General features: G+C 44.9%; 1 protein-coding gene across 3 annotated transcripts in view; it reads left to right on the plus strand.

Moving 5' to 3' along the window:
• adad1 (adenosine deaminase domain containing 1 (testis-specific)) overlaps window positions 1–17077 on the plus strand; it is a 35770-nt gene extending 18693 nt beyond the window's left edge. The window contains exons 2-12 of one of the 3 annotated variants that reach the window (XM_014199381.3): window positions 9907–10080; window positions 10223–10363; window positions 10464–10631; window positions 10757–10831; window positions 11008–11133; window positions 14324–14447; window positions 14896–15066; window positions 15181–15413; window positions 15716–15956; window positions 16113–16245; window positions 16464–17073. In XM_014199381.3, the coding sequence (XP_014054856.2) occupies window positions 9915–10080; window positions 10223–10363; window positions 10464–10631; window positions 10757–10831; window positions 11008–11133; window positions 14324–14447; window positions 14896–15066; window positions 15181–15413; window positions 15716–15956; window positions 16113–16245; window positions 16464–16577 (1692 nt within the window). In that variant the 5' untranslated portion in view covers window positions 9907–9914 and the 3' untranslated portion in view covers window positions 16578–17073. Of the gene's footprint in view, window positions 1–9906; window positions 10081–10222; window positions 10364–10463; window positions 10632–10756; window positions 10832–11007; window positions 11134–14323; window positions 14448–14895; window positions 15067–15180; window positions 15414–15715; window positions 15957–16112; window positions 16246–16463 lie in introns of all 3 variants that reach the window. The other 2 variants (XM_014199380.3, XM_014199379.3) reach the window with 2 other exon arrangements.
• Window positions 17078–23010: the final 5933 nt, after the last annotated feature.

Consider the following 23010-nt stretch of genomic DNA (forward strand, 5'->3'; position numbering starts at 1 on the left):
TGCCATACTAATCCCTCCCCAGCTTGCAAGTGGTCTAAATGGCGGTAAGAACAGCCATCTACAAATGCCATCGGCATGTCGAGACACACGTTGTCTTCGAAGTAGTGATGGTTCGAAGGCAATGGCGGAGCGATGTCACGCGGGGGTGGTGCGGAGTCGGTTTCATCGTCACCAGTGTTGACACACCACCAAAGCACTGCCCAAAGGCAGGTTTTTCGCTTTTGCGTAGTTGATTACTACATCATGGCTCTGCAGCGTCATGAGCCAAGCCGCTATCCTGCTGTTGTGTACAGCACCCTCACGGATTCGTTGGCTTTTCAGAAAAGGCACAGGCGCCTTTTCGCAGTCTGAGTATTTGTGTTCAGCAGGGTTGAGTGTTTTGCTCGCGTAAGCAACCACATGTTTGTCTTGGTCGTATTTTTGGTACAACCCAGCGCTAAGGCAGTGGTCTGAGAAACCGACTTCCAAAAAGAATGTCTTGTCTTTGTTGGGGTATACCAGGCAGGGTGCCTCGCAAAGCAGGTTTTTCAAGGAAGCCACAGCTTCGTTGTGAGTGGCATCCCAAACGAATGGGGTGTCTTTCTGAAGAAGACGAGTCAACGGTTTTGACAAGTCGGCGTTTTTTTCCGATGAATTGACGGAAGTAATTACATACTCCCAAGAAGCTGCGCACCTTGTGAAGGTTTGTAGGTGTTTTGATGTTGCGGACTGCTTGGATTCTGTTAGACTATGGCAGGATGACCTCGGCACCCACCAGAAGCCCAGCGTAGTTTACCTTGGTCCTGCACCATTGTCCTTTCATGATGGCCAACTTAGCCCCTGCAGTCCCGAGTTGGGTGAGAACGTGGTCCATTTCATTGAGGTGATGTGACCAAGTCTCACTTCTCATGAGAACGTCGTCCACGTAAATGATCGTCCCCCTAGAGGCTGCGTCTGGCATTGCCTTGTGCAGGAAGATGTTGAACTCTGAGGGGGAGTTCGCATACCCGAATCGGCAACGATTGAACGTGAAGAGCTTGTTCGAGAACGAGAAAGCCAACTTGTGTTGGTCACGAGGGTTGACTGTCATGGTCCAGAAACCATTCGCCACGTCGACGGTGAAGTACTTGGCGTTTGCCACCTTTGGCAACTCTTGGTCGAGCTGTGTCATTGACCAACTAGACTACGGAACCAGTTTGTTGAGTTGTCTATAGTCAACGGTAATTCGCCATTTATCCGTTGGTTTTAGAACGGGCCACACGGGAGCACTGTACGTACTGTTACATTCCCTGATTATCTGTTTAGCTAATAAGGAATCGATAATCTCTTGTACCGCTGCGTATGCTGTGAGCGGGATTTTGTATTGTCTAACAAACGTAGGAGTTGCTCCGGGTGGCGTAGGAATACGCACCACATGGATACCCGTAACTCCGCAATCCAGCGAGTCTGTCGACCAGATCTCACTGTGTTTGTTAAACAATTCTCTCAACTGATGGCGTTCAGTGTCATTGACAAGAGCATCAGCCTCCGACAGTAGTTGTATTACCTGTGCATGGAAACCAGGATATGGTTCGGCGACATTGTACAGGTCTTCATCGGGTGGTGATGGCATGTCACTTTTGGAAGAGTCATCGGTTGTTACCTCACAAGAGTGTACTTCGCATGCAGGAGACGCGATATCATCCTCCGTGATGATGGAGTATATTAACAGGTTGTTGTCAGAATCGACATCCAGCCTGAACGTTGATGTGTCGTCAAGTGGCAATACGGGAGTTAGTGCGATTGCTTTTGACTGACAAGTAAACAGCGTACCTCCCTCGCCATCTAGGTCTAGGGAGGACGGAAGAGGCCCAATCACGGGAACAACCAGTTCAAAATCATGGAAGGAGTAATCGATCAATGTTCCTAGCTGAGTGTGCCGAGAAATGGAAATATCCGCTTGAGTCAGATTTTGTACCAGGAGGTAAGTGGATCTAGCGGTTAGTTCCAACAGCGGGTTGCCATTGATAGTTAGCCCCAAGTCGAATAGTTGCGGAGAGGGTTGGAAGAACGCAGTGGTGCCTTCCATCCGGTATCCGGGCGCCAGGTTCAGTCTTACAGAAACCTCTGTGGTTCTTCCCGGAATCAACATGGTGGACTCAGTTATCACCTTGCAATCTTCAGGAATAGTCTTCCCGGATGCCATTCGCACCGGGTCGAAAGACAAGGCATGTTGGTTTGGCTGCGCCAAAGACCAAAGTACTTGGTGTATGGTATCGAGTTTAACACCCAATCTTACCAAAATGTCTGCTCCCACAGACTGTATGTGAGAGGTTCGCGACAACCAGTAGGTAGTGAGATACTTCCTTGGTTCCAATGCGGATCGATAGCGCACACACCCCTATTGCGGTGAGCGTCGTCTGGGGAGTCGTTCCCAGTGGAAATCTAAACGTTTTCGGCACAAGGGGATGGCAGTTAGCCGTTTTTGAAATTTCGTTGAACATTTCCAAACTGATTGCGGATTTTTCTGACCGGGTTGCCAGCCTGGTATCCTCAACCATAGTGCCATTTAGGCACACGCCACCTATCAGAGGATGTCGGTAAGTGTCGGCTGGTGAATCACCCAAGCCACACAGGAAAACCTCATGTTCGGTTAAGTTCCGAGTTGAACTCACCTTGTCATTTGCCACCAATGGCGGGCTCATGGCCAAGTTCACCGGGTTTGCATCAGATGCTGATGTCGAACCCACGTCATTGCACAATGTATGGCAGGTAGCCTTCGAAGAATGCGGTGAAGTCAACGGAGTTGGCATAAGTATTTGTGACCAGATTTGATTGTTTTTTTCAATCCATTAGTGGTACCAAACGGTCAATTAAATCAATCCCAATCAGCATCCGTTCGATTTCGATGCTAGTCACATTCACAGGGTGGATCAGTGACACACTTTCGAAGTTGAGTTTAAGTAGGAGACGTTTGGTTAGGGGTGAGGTAGCTTGAGTGAAGCCTCGAAGATTCGTATCGCAATGTTCCATTTTCAACCAATGTTTTGCTGGGTCCACTGCACTTTTTAGTTCATCCAGCAAGGTTTCGGATATGAGGGAAATTGTCGAACCCGAATCTATCAGAGCGTGACAGGTCAAACAGTCCTCCAGGACTGTTCTAAGGTATGGCCTGTTCGAGTTGGTTTTTCTCGTCATATCCCCAACAAAATGGAGTGGGTTGGGAGAACGGAGCAGTTTGTAATCTGTGTTGATTTCCAAGACAGATAAATCACCTACGTTACCCAGTGGGTCCTCTATTGGTGTCACGGCTGTTATAAGGAGCGGACCAAGATGCAGTTTTCGTAGTTCCACATTTTTATTGACCGTGAAACTAAATGCCATACATAAATAAACTTGAATTACAAAGGCAACAAACCGTGACGCAGAGAGGGAAAAAAAACACACTACTCAAAATATAATAACCCACAAACAACGAGAAAAAGCCCTACTTAAATATGATCTCTAATCAGAGGCAATGAGGATCAGCTGCCTACAATTAGAGATCAACCCCAAACAATCCCAACATAGAAATAGAAAACTAGAATTTAAACATAGAACTAGAAAACATAGATCAGCCCAAAAACACCCCCTGCCCTACTCTACTATAGAAAATGACATCTTACTAGGGTCAGGACGTCACAGTACCCCCCCCCCCCCCCTCCCCCAAAGGTGCAGACTCTGAATGCACACAAAAATAAAAAACCCAACAAAACAACCACAAAACACAAAGGGAGAGTAGGGTGGGTGACTAGTGTCTATGGCGGGGGCTCTGGTTCCGGGCGTAGTTCTCCCACTGCCCGCTGATCCCCCCGCTTCTGTATGTCCGTAGGAACCAGACCATGGATTATCGCTGCGGACCGCCAACCGCCACTGAAGACTCTGGGCTAAAGGCCGCCGCTGAAGACACTGAGCTGCAGGCCGCCGCTGAAGACACTGGGCTGCAGACCGCCGCTGAAGGCTCTGGGCTGCAGACCGCCGCTGAAGGCCGAGTGCTCACAGCAGGCACTGGCTGTACCGGGCTATGGGTGCGCACTGGAGGGAGAGTGTGTGGAGCAGGAACAGGACGTACTGGACTGGACTGGGCAGGCGCACTGGAGGCCTGATGCGTGGAGCTGGCTTTGGAGGTGCCAGACTAGTAACATGCACCTCAGGGCGAGTGCAGGGAGCAGGAACAGGACATACTGGACTGGGCAGGCACACTGGAGGTTTGGAGCGCACGGCCTGCACAACCATACTGGCTGGATGGTCACTGTAGCCCGGCACGTGTGGAGCGCTGGCACAGGGCGAACTGGGCTGTGCTGGGGAATGAGGGCTGCCGTGCGTAGAGCAGGCGCAGGATAAACTGGGCCGAGGAGACGCACTGGCGGCCCGATGCGCTGAGCAGGCACACTCCTTCCTGGCTTGAGTGCCAACTCTAGCATGGCAACGCTGCGGAGCCCGTACCGACAGCACCGGACTGTGTGTGCGTATGAGCGATACAGTACGCATTTCCGCATAGCTCGGTGCTTTCCTCGTCACCCGCTCCCCACGGTAAGCACAGGGAGTTGGCTCAGGTCTCCATCCTGACTTAGCAAACCTCCCCGTATGCCCCCCCCCCCCAAAAAAAAAGATTTTCGGGGCTGCCTCTCGCACTTGCCTTTCGGTGCATATAGAGCCTCCTCTCGTCGCCGCACTTCCCTCGCTGCTTCCACCTGTTCCCATGGGAGGCGATCCATTCCGGCCTGGATTTCCTCCCACGTCCAGGATCCTTTTCCCTCCAGGATGTCATCCCAAGTCCATTTCTCCCACTGCTCCCTTCCACGCTGCTTGGTCCTTTTATGGTGGGTTATTCTGTCACGGCTGTTATAAGGAGCGGACCAAGATGCAGCGTTTTCGTAGTTCCACATTTTTATTGACCGTGAAACTAAATGCCATACATAAATAAACTTGAATTACAAAAGTAACAAACCGTGACGCATAGAGGGAAAAAACACACTACTCAAAATATAATAACCCACAAACAACAATGAGAAAAACCCCTACTTAAATAGGATCTCTAATCAGAGGCAATGAGGATCAGCTGCCTCCAATTAGAGATCAATCCCAACATAGAAATAGAAAACTAGAATTTAAACATAGAACATAGATCTGCCAAAAAACACCCCCTGTCACGCCCTGCCCTACTCTACTATTGAAAATGACATCTTACTAGGGTCAGGACGTGACAATCGGAATGGGAGAGGAATCATCTGTTGCAAAGCTGCTTATCTTGTGCATTTCCACATCTGTATCCAAGTCTGTAGACAAAACCTGCGGGCTTGTGTCTAGAACGAGCGGTTCCTGGACAGGGATTTGAGTGGTTGCGGGGGTAATGGAAATGTTTGCGTCCTCTCAAATTGCATGAGTTTCGGCGGACTTGGTTTCCAACGATTTTACGCCTAGTCATGATGACTTATCCTTGTCCTCTTAAATTTCTTACGATGCAGTACATCTCTTATCAGAGCTTCTATATCGTTTCGGTTAGCGTTTAGATCATTGTTGAACACTTTGTTGCCCTTGTTACCCTTGTGTCCTGACCCTTTGTGAGAGTTAGGCGCAGGGGCATGTTGGCTAGGTTGATCTCTACGGGATCTGTTAGATTGGGGACGTTCATCGTAGCTATTGTTACGGCGGTGGTTGTCGGGGTGGTGGTTACTTGGTAGCCACCCCCTTTGATTGTCATCTTTTACAGCACATGTCCCTGATGCAGCACCTTCTAAATCGAGTGATGGTTCCCGCCTAAGCTCGAAAGTCGCGGTGTCCGGGCTCTTAGCCCGGCTTGCTTTTGGTGCTTCAAAAGCGGTGCTTGCAAGCTCTCGGAGCGTCGAGATTGGCAACCCAACGTGGGCAGTAGGGCCCAAGTAGTTAATGAAGTTGGGAGACATGTTTGACAGGAACAGTTGTTTGAATGGTAATAGGTCTTCCATTCCTGTTTCAGTGAGCATGCCAAAGTAAGCTGAACGAAGCCGGTGATTGTAGGCTTGTGGGTGTTCATTTCGAGCTTGTCTGATATTGTTAGCCAATGAGCTATCGTGTTTGTGAGTCGCAGAACCACTGAATTCTATTTTCAAAACCGTGGCAAGTTTAGCATAGTCGTTTTGCACGTGTTGCTCTTGTAGACTGATGAACCTTGTCACATGTCTGTTGGATGTTCGCTTCAAAAGGTAGAGCCTGTCTGCATTCGTAGCGTTTGGGTAGCCATCCAAGGCGTCCTCTATGTCTGCTAAGAATGTCTCAGTGTCGTTTGGCTTTCCTGGAATGGGGTCGAAGAGGCGGAAGCTTTTGACGATTTTGTCAAGTCGATCCCCGCCAAGTGCACGGGGAGCATCTGCACTCTCCCGTGGGGAATTGTGGGCCGAGAGGCCAAGAGGAAAAGTCAAGCTGTGGTTGTGTTGGCGAGGAGGCCCCAATTCACTGTGGGCCGAATGGCCAAGAGAAAGAGGCTGAAATCTCCTGTCATCTACATTCGCCCTTCTCTGAGCTCCGGATGTGAGCTAGGTTGCTTGGTTTGGTTGTCCCGCGATAGCTCGTGACTGTTCTGGAGTTCCTCCAGATGATACCTAAGGGTGGTGTTCTGCTGCATCGCAGAGTCCACCTGGGAGTTGAGGGTGTTTATTTTAGACACGTAGGTGTCGCCCTTGCTCCGCTTGGCCTCGTACTTATCTGTCATGGTTTGCAGGGAGAGGTCTCGAGTGTGGAGTGTCCAGTGATGCGATGTCCTCCTTTTGTTTAGAGGTCTTTCTCACCTGGTCTTTCTCATCCTTCATGAAATCAGCGACTTCAATGAGTTCTGTTGTTTTGTCCTCCCAACTTGGTCATTGTGTTCATTAACTGATCGTCTTTGGTCTGCAGCTTTTGGAATAGAGCATTATTGCTTTGAGTGGTTTCATTCACAACCGTTTGCAGGGCATCAAGTTGCTCGCCCCGTTTTCTAGCTAGCTCATCCGATTCATCTAGTTTTGCGTGGACTTCATCGTATTTAGTTTTGGCTAAAACGAGTTGTTCCTTTAGAATATGGACTTGGTCAAGAGTTTGTTCGCGTTCTTTGTTATAAGTGTTAGACAGATCTTTCAATTTATCTGTTCTCACACACAGTTCCTCGGCTAGCAGTAGCTTATCTTTTTCGGCTTTCAATGCCAGCTCCTTGGTTCTCTCCACCTGTGCCTTGAACTCCCCAGCTTCCTGCTCGTGCCTCTGCTGGGCACTGAGGTACTGGTACACTGTCCATCTCTGCTGGTGGGCATAGTTTAGGGCTAAACTGGAGAGAACCTTCATTTGGCCTCTGCCTGATGGTCTATTTTGAAGAGCGTCTGTCGCAATGTCTGCATTTTTCTCGCTTATGGCATCGAAATCTAACATTTTCAGCCCCTCGGCATAGTTAGAATTTGCATCGTTGCTGAGGTCAGCGATCAATCTTTCCGTGGGTGAAGGTCCACTGATTAGAGGGGAAATGGGTGGAAACCCATCTGATGGATTGCTCATTGTTATGATTATCAGTTATTTCAATTTACGTAATGTTTGGGTTTTTGAGTTGGAGGCTGCAAACACGATTTAACTCAGTTTGTAAACGTCAATGAATCATCAAGACTGGGTCAGTAATGTGAGTTTGTTATTGCTGAACTTGCCAAAACAGGTTTAATTGATTAAATCGATTTTAATGATAAATCTAACCTCTATAGGCTATTTGGGAATCTTAACTTTAATTCACCTGAAAGAGTTGCTATCTCTAAGTTAACGTTGAAAAGTTTAACGATGTCTCGTTGGTTAGAACACCATTAGTTTGCGTATTATTCCAATAACCAACCTGGAAAGGTAGTGTAGCAATTTAATGTATGTATTAAATTGAATGAGACAATGATATCCAATCAGTTGAGACTGGTTAGATATCGTACAGCATAACCTGAATTATTTTAAAATAATTACTGGTGATTCTTCACCACCGGAGGTCACTGTTAACACAAGCTAAAATCGTCCAGGTACCAGTTAAGGTAGAATTTCACAATGCTGTTAAAAAGGTCTCCCTAAACACCATTAAGCTGGTAAAACAGATTTAATCTATTAATCAATTTGAATGATTAGTCAACCCCGTATAGGCTAAAGGAATTAGCTTTAATTAACCTGAAATAGTTGCTATATCTAAGTTAATGTGGAACAGTTTAACCATGTCTCATTGGTTTGACCACATTCGTTTGTGTATTATTCCAAAAGGTAGTGTATCAATTTAATGTATGTATAAAATTGAATGCGACAATGATATCCAATCAGTTAAGACTGGTTTGATATCCTACAGCGTAACCTGAATTATTTCACGAAAAATGACTGGCGATTCTTCGCCAGAGGTTACTGATAGCGCAAGCTGAGATCTCACAGGATTCCCGCCTGGCGCGGGAATTCACTATGAACAAAGACAGCCAACTTCGCCAAACGGTGGATGATTTAACAAAAGCTCATTTGCGAAAAAAGCACAATTGTTGCACGAATGTACCTAACCATAAACATCAATGCCTTTCTTCAAATCAATACACAGAAGTATATATTTTTTTAAACCTGCATATTTAGTTAAAATAAATGAATGTTTGCAGGCAATATTAAATTAGGGAAATTGTGTCACTTCTCCTGCGTTCATTGCACGCAGAGTCAGGGTATACGCAACAGTTTGGGCCGCCTGGCTTGTTGCGAACTAATTTGCCATAATTGTACGTAATTATGACATAACATGGAAGGTTGTGCAATGTAACAGCAATATTTAGACTTATAGATGCCACCCGTTAGATAAAATACAGAACGGTTCTGTATTTCACTGAAAGAATAAACGTTTTGTTTTCGAAATGGTAGTTTCCGGATTTGACCATTATTAATGACCTAAGGCTCGTATTTCTGTGTTATCATATTATAAATAAGTCTATGATTTGATAGAGCAGTCTGACTGACCGGTGGTAGGCAGCAGCAGGCTCGTAAGCATTCATTCAAACAGCACTGTCCTGCATTTGCCAGCAGCTCTTCGCTGTGCTTCAAGCATTGCGCTGTTTGACTTCAAGCCTATCAACTCCCGAGATTAGGCTGGCAATACTAAAGTACCTATTAGAACATCCAATAGTCAAAGGTATATGAAATACAAATGGTATAGAGAGAAATAGTCCTATAATAACTACAACCTAAAACTTCTTACCTGGGAATATTGAAGACTCATGTTAAAAGGAACCACCAGTTTTCATATGTTCTCATGTTCTGAGCAAGGAACTTAAACGTTAGCTTTTTTACATGGCACATTTTGCACTTTTACTTTCTTCTCCAACACTTTGTTTTTGCATTATTTAAACCAAATTGAACGTTTCATTATTTATTTGAGACTAAGTTGATTTTATTGATGTATTATATTAAGCTAAAATAAAAGTGTTCATTGTTCATTCAGTGTTGTTGTAATTGTCATTATTACAAATATATATAAATATCGGCCGATTTTAATCGGTAGCAGCTTTTTTGTGGGTTCTTAAATAATCGGTATCGGTGTTGAAAATCATAATCGGTCGACCTCATGGAGACAGCTTTGTAGACCCAAAACCTACAGTCTGCGCAACAAACAAACTTAAAAACGAATAATTTGGGGTGCTGCAGTTTGCAAAATATATTGTGCTTATCGCCCTCATGGCAGTCAAGCAATGCATTCCAACTAGGTAGCCATTCTCTCTTACCAACAACTTCAAATACTGTCCTCTAGTGTCACTTGCAATCACAATTCAATAACGAGCAAGAGAGCAGAGACTGGCATCCAGGCTACTGGAAGTTGGGCGAGGCCTGTTTGCAGTCCAGTGCGAAAACCTATGACCACCTTTGGGAAAATAACATATGGCTGCTATCTATGAATGACATGTTACTCTTTCTCTACAGTTTCCAAGATGGCTTGGACTCGAGGTGGATCATTTCGTGGTTCTAGGGGTGCCAGCTTTGCCCAAATCCTCAAGAAAAATATTTGTGCCCCACCTGGATTGGCAGTGGCATATGTGTCTCCGGCTGTCTCAGAAGTTAACAACAACCTCTTTGACCCGGCATGCAACACCAATTGTAAGCTTAAGTAAATGTTGTGAAAGGGAGGGTCCTGTTGGTTTCTGTGCTTACGGTTTGTGAAGATGAAAATGGTCACCCATCCCACTTTGGCACTAGCACCAGAAACTGATGTTTGGTGGATCTTGTTGTTCTGCCACAGGTGGTGGCATCAGATCGAAAAGCATTCCCCAAGAGTTGATTGACCGGTACAAGCGGGGTGAGACCCACGCAGTGTCAGCTCTGTACCAGCTCTCTCAGGTTCTACAGTTCCAGGTTGAGTTAAAGGAAACGGTAACCACAGGTACGTCTCAAACCATGTCCTCCATTGATCCTCCATCCATAGGCTCTTATTCATGGCAGTGTATATACATGGTCAGTAATATGATGTGATGCCTGTCCAGGTAACATCCCAGGCTTCTACTTTGCCTTCTGTGTCGTGATTGACGGGGTGAAGTACAAGACTGGGATGGGGATCAATAAGAAGGAGGCCAGGGCCAGTGCAGCCCAGCTGGCCCTTGAGGACCTGCTGCCCACCTTGGATGGAGATTCTCTGCTTCCAGAGGCATTGGGTGAATAGCTGTACCAACTAGTTTGATGAAATGTTTGTGATTGGAAATAGATTTTCAATTCAAATTCAATGTTTTAGGGATGGTTTGTAAATGGACTGTCATTATAAGATAGTGTGTGGTTTCAGATGGCCCTCCTCCCTTGCCAGTGAAAGAGAGTCAGTCTACAGGCTCAGAGATCCATCCTAGAAGAGCCATTTATGGCAAGTCATTTATTTTTTAATTATTCCGTTATTTTATTTATGTTTTGTAGTTGTTGGAAAGCACATTGTCAAAGTTGCTTAAAACTTTTCGATTTTGATCTGCAAACAATGACATGTTAGGGGTTGTTTTTGGACATTAAGCAGTGATGGTGTTGTTTCCCCCTACTGTAACGCAGAGCGTCAGAACCCCATCAACGAGTATGTTCCTCAGGCAGTGAGAGAGCTGCTGAGTAAGCTGATGGACAGCTACCCCGAGTTCTCTGCCTGCAGGAGCACAGTGGCAGCATTTATCACTCAGTCACGTAATTAAGGGGGCACTCTTTTTCCATGTCTGGTTATATATTGGCTACATTTAAATGTTATATACAGTACTGTGCAAAAGTTTTCGGCAGGTGTGAAAAAATGCTGTAAAGTAAGAATGCTTTGAAAAATAGTCATGTTAATAGATTATATTTATCAATCAACTAAATGCAAAGTGAGTGAACAAGGGAAATCTAAATTAAATCCATATTTGGTGTGACCACCCTTTGCCTTCAAAACAGCATCAATTCTTCTAGGTACACTTACACAAGTCACAGATTTTGTAGGCATATAGTCAGGTGTATGATTAAACAATTATACCAAACAGGTGCTAATGATCATCAATTCAATATGTAGGTTGAAACACAATCATTAACTGAAACAGAAACAGCTGTGTAGGAGGAAGGAAACTGAGTGAGGTACAGCCAAACTCGGCTAACATGGTGAGGTTGCTGAAGACAGTTTACTGTCAAAAGTCATACACCATGGCAAGACTGAGCACAGCAACAAGACACACGGTAGTGCATCAGCAAGGTCTCTCCCAGGCAGAAATATCATGTCAGACAGGGGTTTCCAGATGTGCTGTCCAAGCTCTTTTGAAGAAGCACAAAGAAACGGGCAACGTTGAGGACCGTAGACGCAGTGGTTGGCGAAGGACACTTACTGCAGCAGATGAAAAACACATGCTTACTTCTCTTCGCAATCCGAAGATGTCCAGCAGTGGGACCCTGGTACACCCATCTACTGCCCGGAGAAGTCTGGTCAGAAGTGGCCTTCATGGAAGACTTGCGGCCAAAAAGCCATACCTCCGACGTGGAAACAAGGCCAAGCGACTCAACTATTCACGAAAACACAGGGACTGGGGGTGCAGAAAAATGGCAGCAGGTGCTCTGGACTGATGAGTCAACATTTGAAATATTTGGCTGTAGCAGAAGGCAGTTTGTTCGCTGACGGGCTGGAGAGTGGTACACGAATGAGTGTCTGCGGGCAACAGTGAAGCATGTTGGAGGTTCCTTACAAGTTTGGGGCTGCATTTCTGCAAATGGAGTTGGGGATTTGGTCAGAATTAATGGTCTCCTCAATGCTGAGAAGCACAGGCAGATACCTATGCATAATGCAGTACCATCAGGGAGGCATCTGGTCGGCCCCAAATTTATCTTGCTGCATGACAACGACCTGGAAGTGACGCTATGGCCCCCTCAGAGCTCTGATCTCAACATCATTGAATCTCTCTGGGATTACATGAACAGAGAGAAGCACCTGAAATCCACAGAAGAACTGTGGTTAGTTCTCCAAGATATTTGGGCCAACCTACCTGCCGAGTTACTTCAAAAACTCTGCAAGTGTATCTAGAATAATTGATGTGTTTTTGAAGGCAAAAGGTGGTCACACCAAATATTGATTTGATGTAGATTTTTCTTATGTTCACTCACTTTGCATATGTGGCCCAGCATTCTTACTTTACAACCTTTTTTTACACCTGCCTTAAACTTTTGCACAGTACCGCGCGCACACACACACTGTATTCGGAAAGTATTCAGACCCCTTGACTTTTCTACATTTTGTTACGTTACTTATTCTAAAATTGTTTAAATAGTTTACCCCCATCAATCTACGCACAATACCCCATAATGACAAAGCAAAAACAGATTTTTAGAAATGTAAGCAAATTTATACAAAACAACTAAACCTCAAAACATTTACATAAGTATTCAGACCCTTTACTCAGTACTTTGTTGAAGCATCTTTGGCAGCGATTACAGCCTCGCGTCTTGGGTATGACGCTTCAAGCTTGGTACACCTGCATTTTGGGAGTTTCTCCCATTCTTCTCTGCAGATCCTCTCAAGCTCTGTCAGGTTGGATGGGGAGTGTCGCTGCACAGTTATTTTCAGGTCTCTCCAGAGATGTTTGATCGGATTCAAGTCCGGGCTCTGGCTGGGCCACTCATGGACATTCAGAGACTTGTCCCGAAGCCACTCCTGTGTTGTCTTGCCTGTGTGCTTAGGGTTGTTGTCCTGTTGGAAGGTGAACCTTCGCCCCAGTCTAAGGACCTGCTCCAGAGCGCTCAGGACTTCATCAAGGATCCCTCTGTACTTTGCTTTGTTCATCCTCCCCTCAATCCTGACTAGTCTCCCAGTCCCTGCCGCTGTCAAACATCCCCACAGCATGATGCTGCCACCACTGTGCTTCACCGTAGGGATGATGCCAGGTTTCTTCCAGACATGACGCTTGGCATCAGACCAAAGAGTTCAATCTTGGTTTCATCAGACCAGAGAATCTTGTTTCTCATGGTCTGAAAGTTTTTAGGTGCCTTTTGGCAAACTCTAAGCGGGCTGTCATGTGCTTTTTACTGAGGAGTGGCTTCCATCTGGCCACTCTACCATGAAGGCCTGATTGTTGGAGTGCTGCAGAGATGGTTGTCCTTCTGGAAGGTTTTCCCATCTCCACAGAGGAACTCTGGAGCTCTGTCAGTGACCATCGGGTTCTTGGTCACTTCCCTGACCAAGGCTCTTCTCCCCCAATTGCTCAGTTTGGCTGGGCGGCCAGCTCTAGGAAGATTGTTGGTGGTTTAAAACATCTTCCATTTAAGAATGATGGAGGCCACTGTTATTGGGTACCTTCAATGCCACAGACATTTTTTGGTACCCTTTTCCTCGGCACAATCCTGTCTCGGCGCTCTACGGACAATTCCTTCGACCTCATGGCTTGGTTTTTGCTCTGACATGCACTGTCAACTGTGGGACGGTATATAGACAGTTGTGTTCCTTTCCAAATCATGTCCAATCAACTGAATTTACCACAGGTGCCTCCAATAAAGTTGTAGTAACATCTCAAGGATGATCAATGGAAACCGGATTCAACTGAGCACAATTTTGAATACTAATGTAAATAAGGGTCTAAATGCTTATGCACAATTTTTTATTATTATTTAAAAAAAAAAAAATTAAGAAAAAACTGTTTTCGCCTTGTCATTGTAGGATATTGTGTGTGTGTAGATTTCTGAGGATTTTTATTTTATTTAATCCAATTTTGAATAAGGCTCTAACATAACAAAATGTGGGAAAAGTCAAGGGGTCCGAATACTTTCCGAAGGCACATTTTGAATTATATTGGATACATTTTAAGTTGCTATTATGAATGTTACCGGTAAATGTGTGTTCTCTGTGTGTGGCCCATGATCATCCATCTAGCCAGTGGATGTGAAGTGGTGGCCATTGGAACAGGAAATTACAACACTAAGGAGAGCGCGTCACCAAATGGACGGGTTCTTCACGACTCCCATGCAGTTGTAACAGCAAGGAGATCACTGATGCGGTACGTTTATCTCCATCTGTGTATTCATGAATGTGAAAAAACATCCCTTCAAAACACCCTTTTTTCTTTATATCCAGGAAGCAAAGATGGTTCTGAGAAAGTTTAAATTGTTCTTATGTGGTTCCTGTTGTATTTCCTGGAACTTTTCCACGCTCTGAGAACACTGCTAAGATCATGTAATTTACAACATCGTAAGTCAGTCAAGGGCAATTACAAATGAACCTGACAAAGCTGGTTATATTTTTTCCAACCCCTCTCACTACAACCCAGCGATATTCAATAATAGTTAATTCATTCATTCATTCACTGCCTCCTACAATTTTCTCCCTATAAACTTTAGAGCACCAAGATTCCATACAAACATTCCCTTATTTCACATTACTTTCAGGGTACCAAATATGCATTAGTTTGTAGTAGTTATACCTGTATAATCATGTTTTATTTGCAGTTATCTGTACAGGCACCTGTTGCTGTTCTTTAGTAAGAATCGCAGCCTTGAGGAGAAGTCCATGTTCCAGCAGGACAAGAACACCAAGCTGCTCAGTCTGAAGAGCAACATCACGCTCCACCTGTACATGAACCAGATGCCCAAAGGAGCTGCCCAGATCCCCTCCAATCTGTTAGTGACTGGCACTTCTAAAACTCCTTATGCCCCACCAGTACTCAGCTTACAGCCAAGTTGATATTTTCCAGCCTGTCTATCCCTTCAGCCTTGATCTTTTTCTCCCCTCAGGCGCCTGAACCCGCTCTCCATCTCAGCCTGGGAGGTGAACAACCAGATCAGCCTGCACGTGACGGTGGAGGGCAAGGTGTTCTCAGTCTTCTCCCCCACCTTCGACCAGGCCGCCTCCAGGGTGGTTAGCATGTCGGCCAGTGACAAGATCACCCAGTGGCAGGTGCTGGGTTTTCAGGGAGCCCTGCTCAGTCACTTCACTGAGCCCATCTACGTCAGCAGCATCCTCGTAGGCAAGTCCCTCAATCATAGGTTACACCTCAATAGTCTGAAAAGCAGTGTTTCTCAACTCCAGTCGTATGTAGCCCAGTGGACAGCACGTTTGTGTTCTATCCCTGCACTAACACACCTGATTTAACGCATCAACTGATCAGATCATCGAGCACATAAGTTGTATCAGGTGATGTAGTGCTGGATTGGAACAAAAACGGTCATTCTCTCCTAGTCTTTCCCTCTGGGCTGATTTCAAAGAATAGATTTCTTTCAAATGGTGTAAAACGAAGGCGAGTTCTTCTGCCATCATCCTCAAATGCAGGCGACGTGAGCTGCTGTGACGTGCGGGGCATGGAGATTGCGGTGAACCAGCGTGTGGACGGCATCACCCCCCGCCTACCCATGTACTACTGCGTGTACCGGCCCCACATCAGCCTGGTGCCCACGGCGTGCCCTGAGGGTTGCGCCAACACCAACGCCCAGTGGAGCCACGGCATCAACTGGAGCCAGGGGGACGTCTCCCTGGAGGTGGTGGACGGCCTGGAGGGCAAGACGGTGGAGGCGTAAGACTATTTCATAGTCAGACTTTCCCCAAATGTTCTGAAATAATATGCACTTCATGATATGAAATAGGCCCCATTCTGGCTTGAAAGCCCAGGGAATCTACAGGTGATCTGTTAGCTGATTCTTTACAGCGGCCATGTTGATTTGTGTGTCAGGTCTCCGTTTAAGAGCGGCCCTGCCCTGGCCAGTCGCCTGTGTAAAGCAGCCATGCTGAGTCGCTTCAACCTGGTGGCCAAGGAGGCTTCAAGACGGGACCTGCTGGCTACAGTCTCCTACAGAGAGGCCAAGGTAATGAAAACGCTCCGCTCGTCTCCCCCACCACGGTTGGGCTCCATTCAATTTGAATTCATGCCCTGCCCACTAGCTCCACTAGGAGACCATGAGTGGATGTGGGACAGGATCAATTACAAACCCTCTTAGATGTTACCTTTCACAAACCTCTGTGTGAAGTCTCCTGTCCCATTGTCTAGCATTAATAATCCATGTCCCATTAATGGGTTTTCTAGATGATGGCCAAACCCTACCAGGAGGCCAAGAGTGTGCTGAGGTCCTACTTAGCGCAGCAGGGCTACGGCTCTTGGGTGGCCAAGCCACCAGTGAGCGATCACTTCAGCATGTGAGAGGACCCCAGCGTGACTCTGCACTAAAAAAGACATTTGTGAAACTTCTCCACCTACACTTGAAACACAAAAGGACATCAAAAAAGAATACCTCAGCAGGACAAATGGGAGCATAAAATAATAGGTTGACATGATGCCCTTAAACTGCAAGTTAATCTTCCACAGAAAAATGGGTCCAAAGAAGAGGGATGAGGTTTATATTTGTTTGATTTTTCAATTGTTTTTGAGGCGTGTCACAATTTGTTAGAAGGCACAAAAAACACGTTTCTGAAAACGTTTTTCTCATTGATTTTTTTATGTTCTATTTAGTTCTGTGGTCACGTTGTTGTGCATTATGCTTTGAGATAAGAAATTGAAAATAAATAAATAAATAAATAAAACCTCTCAAAAGATAAAGGTTTGGCAATAATATCAATAGATTTAATTGAGTGTGTGCTTTTTGACAAAGAACTATGCCATTCAAAGTTGAAGGTAAGACTTTCTCTGTAATACAGCCAAGATATTGTATGAACTAGTCCAGTCAACTCTTGGGGCTGATGGGAATTCATGCAATGATCTTCATTATGTATGCAACCAGAGCAATTAAAAACATGATTGAATTTAGACTAAGGATCTGCAATGCGTTTAAGTCAATCATCCAACGTGCTCTTATCAGGAGTTGTCTGCTTGCACCTTGACATTGCACATGAGAACAAGTCAATTGCATACCAATGTATTATCAGTTTGAATGAAGTCATGTTGTGTGTCAGAGGTCTGTAGTTGTGATTTTGCGTTGCGTTGATACCGCCAGTGGTTTCACAAGCTGATCCCACCATCTAAGAACGAGCACGGTCTTTACTATAGACACTCACACACAGGAAATGCTATGGTTTCCTGTGCAGGCGACGCAGCATATCATATCACTCGTTTTAATGTTTACACAGCCCTGTTTTGTTGTATTAACCTGGCTTCTTTTAACTTCCTTGTACACAGGAAGTCTCCCGTGCATTAAGGGACCCGACGTTCCAGGATCAAACACCTGAATAGTATGTATGAACCACTAGATCTGCTGTTTGTGGTATGCCTGGATGGGTTATCATGTAAAGCCTGGTATTTATGCAAATATGCTACAAGGCTGGATGCAAAATTGTTCATAGTGAAGTTGTCACTGTAGTGACATGAATGGAGCACATTGATATTGAAACTGTCTTGATACGAGCCTTGGACGCTGATGTCCATTCAGACGTACATTGTCATTGTTTATCTGAATTACATGTTAAACATTCATTGACGAGTGACAACAGTCAAGGCTTGGTTTGGATGCATGAAATTGTCCTTTCATGTCGAGCTAGTATATAGAAGATACTGTGGTGTTTGAGGCATTTGGTTATTGACGTATTCAAGGCGGTTGTCCAAAAGACCCGATGTACAAACAGGGATGGCCGAAGACTCTGCTGATACACAAGGGGTTGGCCAGAGTGAGTCATTATCTGATTCTTAAATCACCGACTCCCAAACAACTGATCCAGATCCTTGTATTCAGAAGGTGTGTGAATCATATAATTGGAATAGTAATGAATAGGATCTCTGGTGTGATTAAAGTGCTTGGCACAGCAGCCCTGTCGAAATAGTAGATATGGACATAAACAGGATATCCAGTTCTCTTGATGTGGTCGCACACTGCTTTTTAGACCTACCTCTCATTTGGGTAAGCTAGATTTAGGTCATACAGCCCGTGTTTAGAATAGTCATGTTTGAGGCACAATGTTATCTTGATCCTGGAAAACGTTTCCTGTTCACATAAGATTGGTGGGTGGCCTGACGGATACGAAGGGAAGGATTGGCAGTAGAATAAAGTCAACCCGCAGATGCGTTTGTGTGCTTGTAGCTTTTCGAGTGGTTTACACATTACTGGAAGGCAGCTACTTGGGCTGTGGTTTAGAACAGCAAAATGACTGTTTAAGCCCTTCTAAGATTCCAATGTGTTTAAGGAGCTTCAACACATTGCATTAGCTACATCGTATCCATACTACTGGTGATGTCAATGGGTTTTCTTTTAGACCAGGTGCAGCAGACCAGCCCACCGTAAACATGAATCACTACATTACCCGAGCTTGAGGTTAGAATGTCACTTACCTTTAGTATCATTTTGTGGATGAGGACGAGCTCATTTTCCATCCATGGCCTTTATTTGTTCATTGCCCTATAACTGACAAGGGAATTCCCCCTCCTACAGAGGTCACCTATAGGAACCCACCTCCTAAGTTGGCCTGCCTTTCACTCTCGATTTTAGCATAGACCCGGCAACAATTTGTTCAAACCACAGTACACTGTCAGATATTGTGATATTCCATTGAAACATACAGTAGGAGACGGAAGGATGCTCAGTAGAGATGAATTTAGATGCTGCTGACAGCCCCAGACTCTGACACCTCCGAACTATCCCCACATGGGCCGATAAGCAATTTATACTTGTACAATGAAGTGGTCCCACGAGCCGCGAACGTAGGAACCCACCTAAGTCTAGGCGACGAGGATTCCAGATTCGGGCAAAAGGGCATTCGACTCGTGGTCTTACTGCTCAGAACTGTAATTCACACATAATTAACAGTAAAACCAATCAATTTAAATGTATCTAATTTTCTACATTAGTGTTAGCAATGTTTAACCCTAAAAAAAACAAAGTAAATTCGTTTCAAATACTTTCAATTGCAAATTTATTATCAAGGTTATAGGAACAGTCCATGTGTAGAAATCAAAATATAATAAATATGTAATAAATACATAAATAAATAACTTAATTAGAGCTTTTTAGAAGCTTAAATACATTATAGTTAACAGACATTGAGAACTCAAACACTTGCATTCAGAGCAGTTCAGGCACAGTATATGGATATCACATCATTAAACAGAATCTACAGTAGCCCCTTCCTTCATTATGTAGGGCTTTCATCCCAGGTTTGTAAGTACATCCAGTAAGACATAAAATATATATATTTTAAAAGCTGGTGTCACACAATGTTACACAAATTGTTCGAGATAATATATAGTATCAGTGCAATGACAATCTACTTCCTGTGACGCCATCCTCCCCCCATGCAACTGGGAGATAAAATAGGATCTATCATTTGGACGATTTGACAGATAGAGCTTGACCTAAACTGGTCATATTCTCCAGGAACTCCTTGCAAGACTTTTTGAACAGCGGGTTCTCACGGCTGCATTCTGACGAGTCCGTTCTCTGAGGAGATAAGGTATGATTTAGTCCAACGCCATGTAAAGTGGTACACCAACGTATATGAGCCGACCTGTTTACTAAGAACACTTTTTTTTTTAACTGCCAAGATGTTTAGGGAAAGTAATAAGACTTACGATGTCATCGACAAATGTCGCTTGCAGGACCTTCAAAGTCTTGTTGATATGATGCTGCAGATTGGTGTTATCGAGGGGGTTCAGTTGTTGAATAGAACAGGCCAGTGCTCCAGCAATGCTTTTCTGCAACCGAGAAAAAGAGACGTAACTGTTTGCCCTGGGGCTCTTTTGATTTTGTGACATGGAAAAAGAGGCTGTGGATTAGTTGTGGTGAATTGCACTGCCAAGACCGGAGTGGGTTTTAGTTGTTCAAAGTGCTATATGAAATGAGTTAAACCACCGTCTGCAGCCTTGCTGTGTTTCCTGTACTAGTGGTCTTCTATGAACCGTCGAAGCAGAAATGATGCTTTAGCAAGTCAGAAACCCAGCTAGGGCTAGAGACTACATGTGAGTGGAAAGGTTAAGGGCTACTGTGTTGTCCATTTGCAGATATCAGTTGTTGAACATGTTTAGTTAGCCTTACCTCTACATCCGCTGGAGACGGAGCATAGAAGACTGTACCTTCTGGCTACAGGACAATATGGAAAAAGAGAAATGTTAGTTGATCACAGAAATGCAGAAATACATTCAAATGATTTGAACACCTCTTATGTCATGAAGGGACTTACACATTTAATATTCTTTTGTAGATGTTGTATTCCAATTTGAATTCTCTCTAAATTGTTAGCCGGATGTCCTTGAAGACCAACTGAGAGAAAAAGCATCAAAAAGGCACTCCTGAAAATGTGTTCCATGATAATCTGAAGGTCTTGTAGGCAGTGTCCTGTGAGATGTACACGAAGGGAGGTCTGGAGTCTGTAAATGTTTGTCATCTTAGATTGTTAGCAATCTTTTATACCCTGCTGTGTGGAAAATCAAAGGGCGGGTTGAATTTATTGCTCTAGATATTACCACATGCAAGCAGCTATATTTTTCCTCTTGATGACTGTTGGGATTTTTTTCTCTGCATAGTTGTTACAAGGTGGTAAAATCCCCTTGGTGTCATATAGTGGCACAGCATTAGACTGTACACAGTAGATAGACTTTTCAATTTGTGGTGGATGAGGGGTGATTCTTGAGCTGACGTGTGGGTTTACTAACGTGTCATCTGGAGTTTGTGGTCGTTGGTCAGTTCTGAGCATCACTTGCAAAAGATTTTAACTCCAAGGAAAGGGAGATACCTCTAAATATCAAATGTGTTGCTTTGTCCATAGCGCCGTTAAAATATTCCCATATCTGGTTAAAATGTGCCAGTTGAAAAGCCATTACAACAAAGAAACTACAACACAATTGTGCTTGCAGAGAGCCACATTTGTCTGTAAAGTTACTAAAGGAACAGTAGCTATTATTTTCCCTCAACATGTGATCAGTTAATTATGTTGCTGCCAACGTGTGATCACTTGTTGATCACACGGCAGGTAGCCTAGTGGTTAGAGCGTTGGGCCAGTAACCGAAAGGTTGCAAGGTCAAATCCCCGAGCTGAAAAGGTACAAATCTGTCGTTCTGCCCCTGAACATGGCAATTAACCCACTGTTCCTAGGCTGTCATTGAAAATAAGAATTTGTTCTTAACTGACTTGCCTAGTTAAATAAAGGTGTAAAAAAAATATGTTGCTGCCAACGTGGTGATCAGTTAATTATGTTGCTGCCAACGTGGTGATCAGTTAATTATGTTGCTGCCAACGTGGTGATCAGTTAATATTGTTGCTGCCAACGTGGTGATCAGTTAATTATGTTGCTGCCAACGTGGTGATCAGTTAATATTGTTGCTGCCAACGTGGTGATCAGTTAATATTGTTGCTGCCAACGTGGTGATCAGTTAATTATGTTGCTGCCAACGTGGTGATCAGTTAATATTGTTGCTGCCAACGTGGTGATCAGTTAATTATGTTGCTGCCAACGTGGTGATCAGTTAATATTGTTGCTGCCAACGTGGTGATCAGTTAATTATGTTGCTGCCAACGTGGTGATCAGTTAATATTGTTGCTGCCAACGTGGTGATCAGTTAATATTGTTGCTGCCAACGTGGTGATCAGTTAATATTGTTGCTGCCAACGTGGTGATCAGTTAATATTGTTGCTGCGAACATGTGATGTTTGCTGTCTCCACTCTAAGCTTCTGACTATCAGATTTTCTTTGGTATGATGTCAACATTATCTGTGATTGCATGATCTCTTGTCTTTCTCTGTGTCTCTGGCTGTCTGGCTCTGTCGCGCTCGCTCTGTGTCTCTCTCTCGCTGTGTGTCTCTCTCTCGCTGTGTGTCTCTCTCTCGCTGTGTGTCTCTCTCTCGCTGTGTGTCTCTCTCTCGCTGTGTGTCTCTCTCTCGCCGTGTGTCTCTCTCTCGCCGTGTGTCTCTCTCTCGCCGTGTGTCTCTCTCTCGCCGTGTGTCTCTCTCTCGCCGTGTGTCTCGCTCTCGCCGTGTCTCGCTCTCGCCGTGTGTGGCTCTCGCTGTGTGTGTGTCTCTCTCTCTCTCTCTCTCTCTCTCTCTCTCTCTCTGTGTTCTCTCTCTCCGTGTGTGTTCTCTCTCTCTCTCTCTGTGTGTGTTCTCTCTCTGTGTGTTCTCTCTCTGTGTGTGTGTGTTCTCTCTCTCTCGTTCTCTCTCTCTCTCTGTGTGTGTGTTCTCTCTCTGTGTTCTCTCACTCTGTCTGTGTTCTCTCACTCTGTCTGTCCTCTCTCTGTGTGTTCTCTCTCTGTGTGTTCTCTCTCTCGTTCTGTCTGTCCTCTCTCTCTCTGTGTGTTCTCTCTCTGTGTGTTCTCTCTCTCTCTCTGTGTGTTCTCTCTCTCTCTCTGTGTGTTCTCTCTCTCTCTGTGTGTTCTCTCTCTGTGTGTTCTCTCTCTCTCTCTGTTCTCTCTCTCTATCTGTGTTCTCTCTCTCTCTGTGTGTTCTCTCTCTCTCTCTGTGTGTTCTCTCTCTCTCTCTGTGTGTTCTCTCTCTCTCTCTGTGTGTGTTCTCTCTCTCTCTGTCTGTGTGTTCTCTCTCTCTGTCTGTGTGTTCTCTCTCTCTCTCTGTCTGTGTTCTCGTTCTCTTTCTCTCTCTGTCTGTCCTCTCTCTCTCTCTGTTCTCTCTCTCTGTCTCTCTGTCTGTTCTCTCTGTCTCTCTGTC

This window comes from Salmo salar, chromosome 05 (genome assembly GCF_965601325.2).
Source record: "Salmo salar chromosome 05, fSalSal1, whole genome shotgun sequence".
NCBI classification, from domain to species: domain Eukaryota; kingdom Metazoa; phylum Chordata; class Actinopteri; order Salmoniformes; family Salmonidae; genus Salmo; species Salmo salar.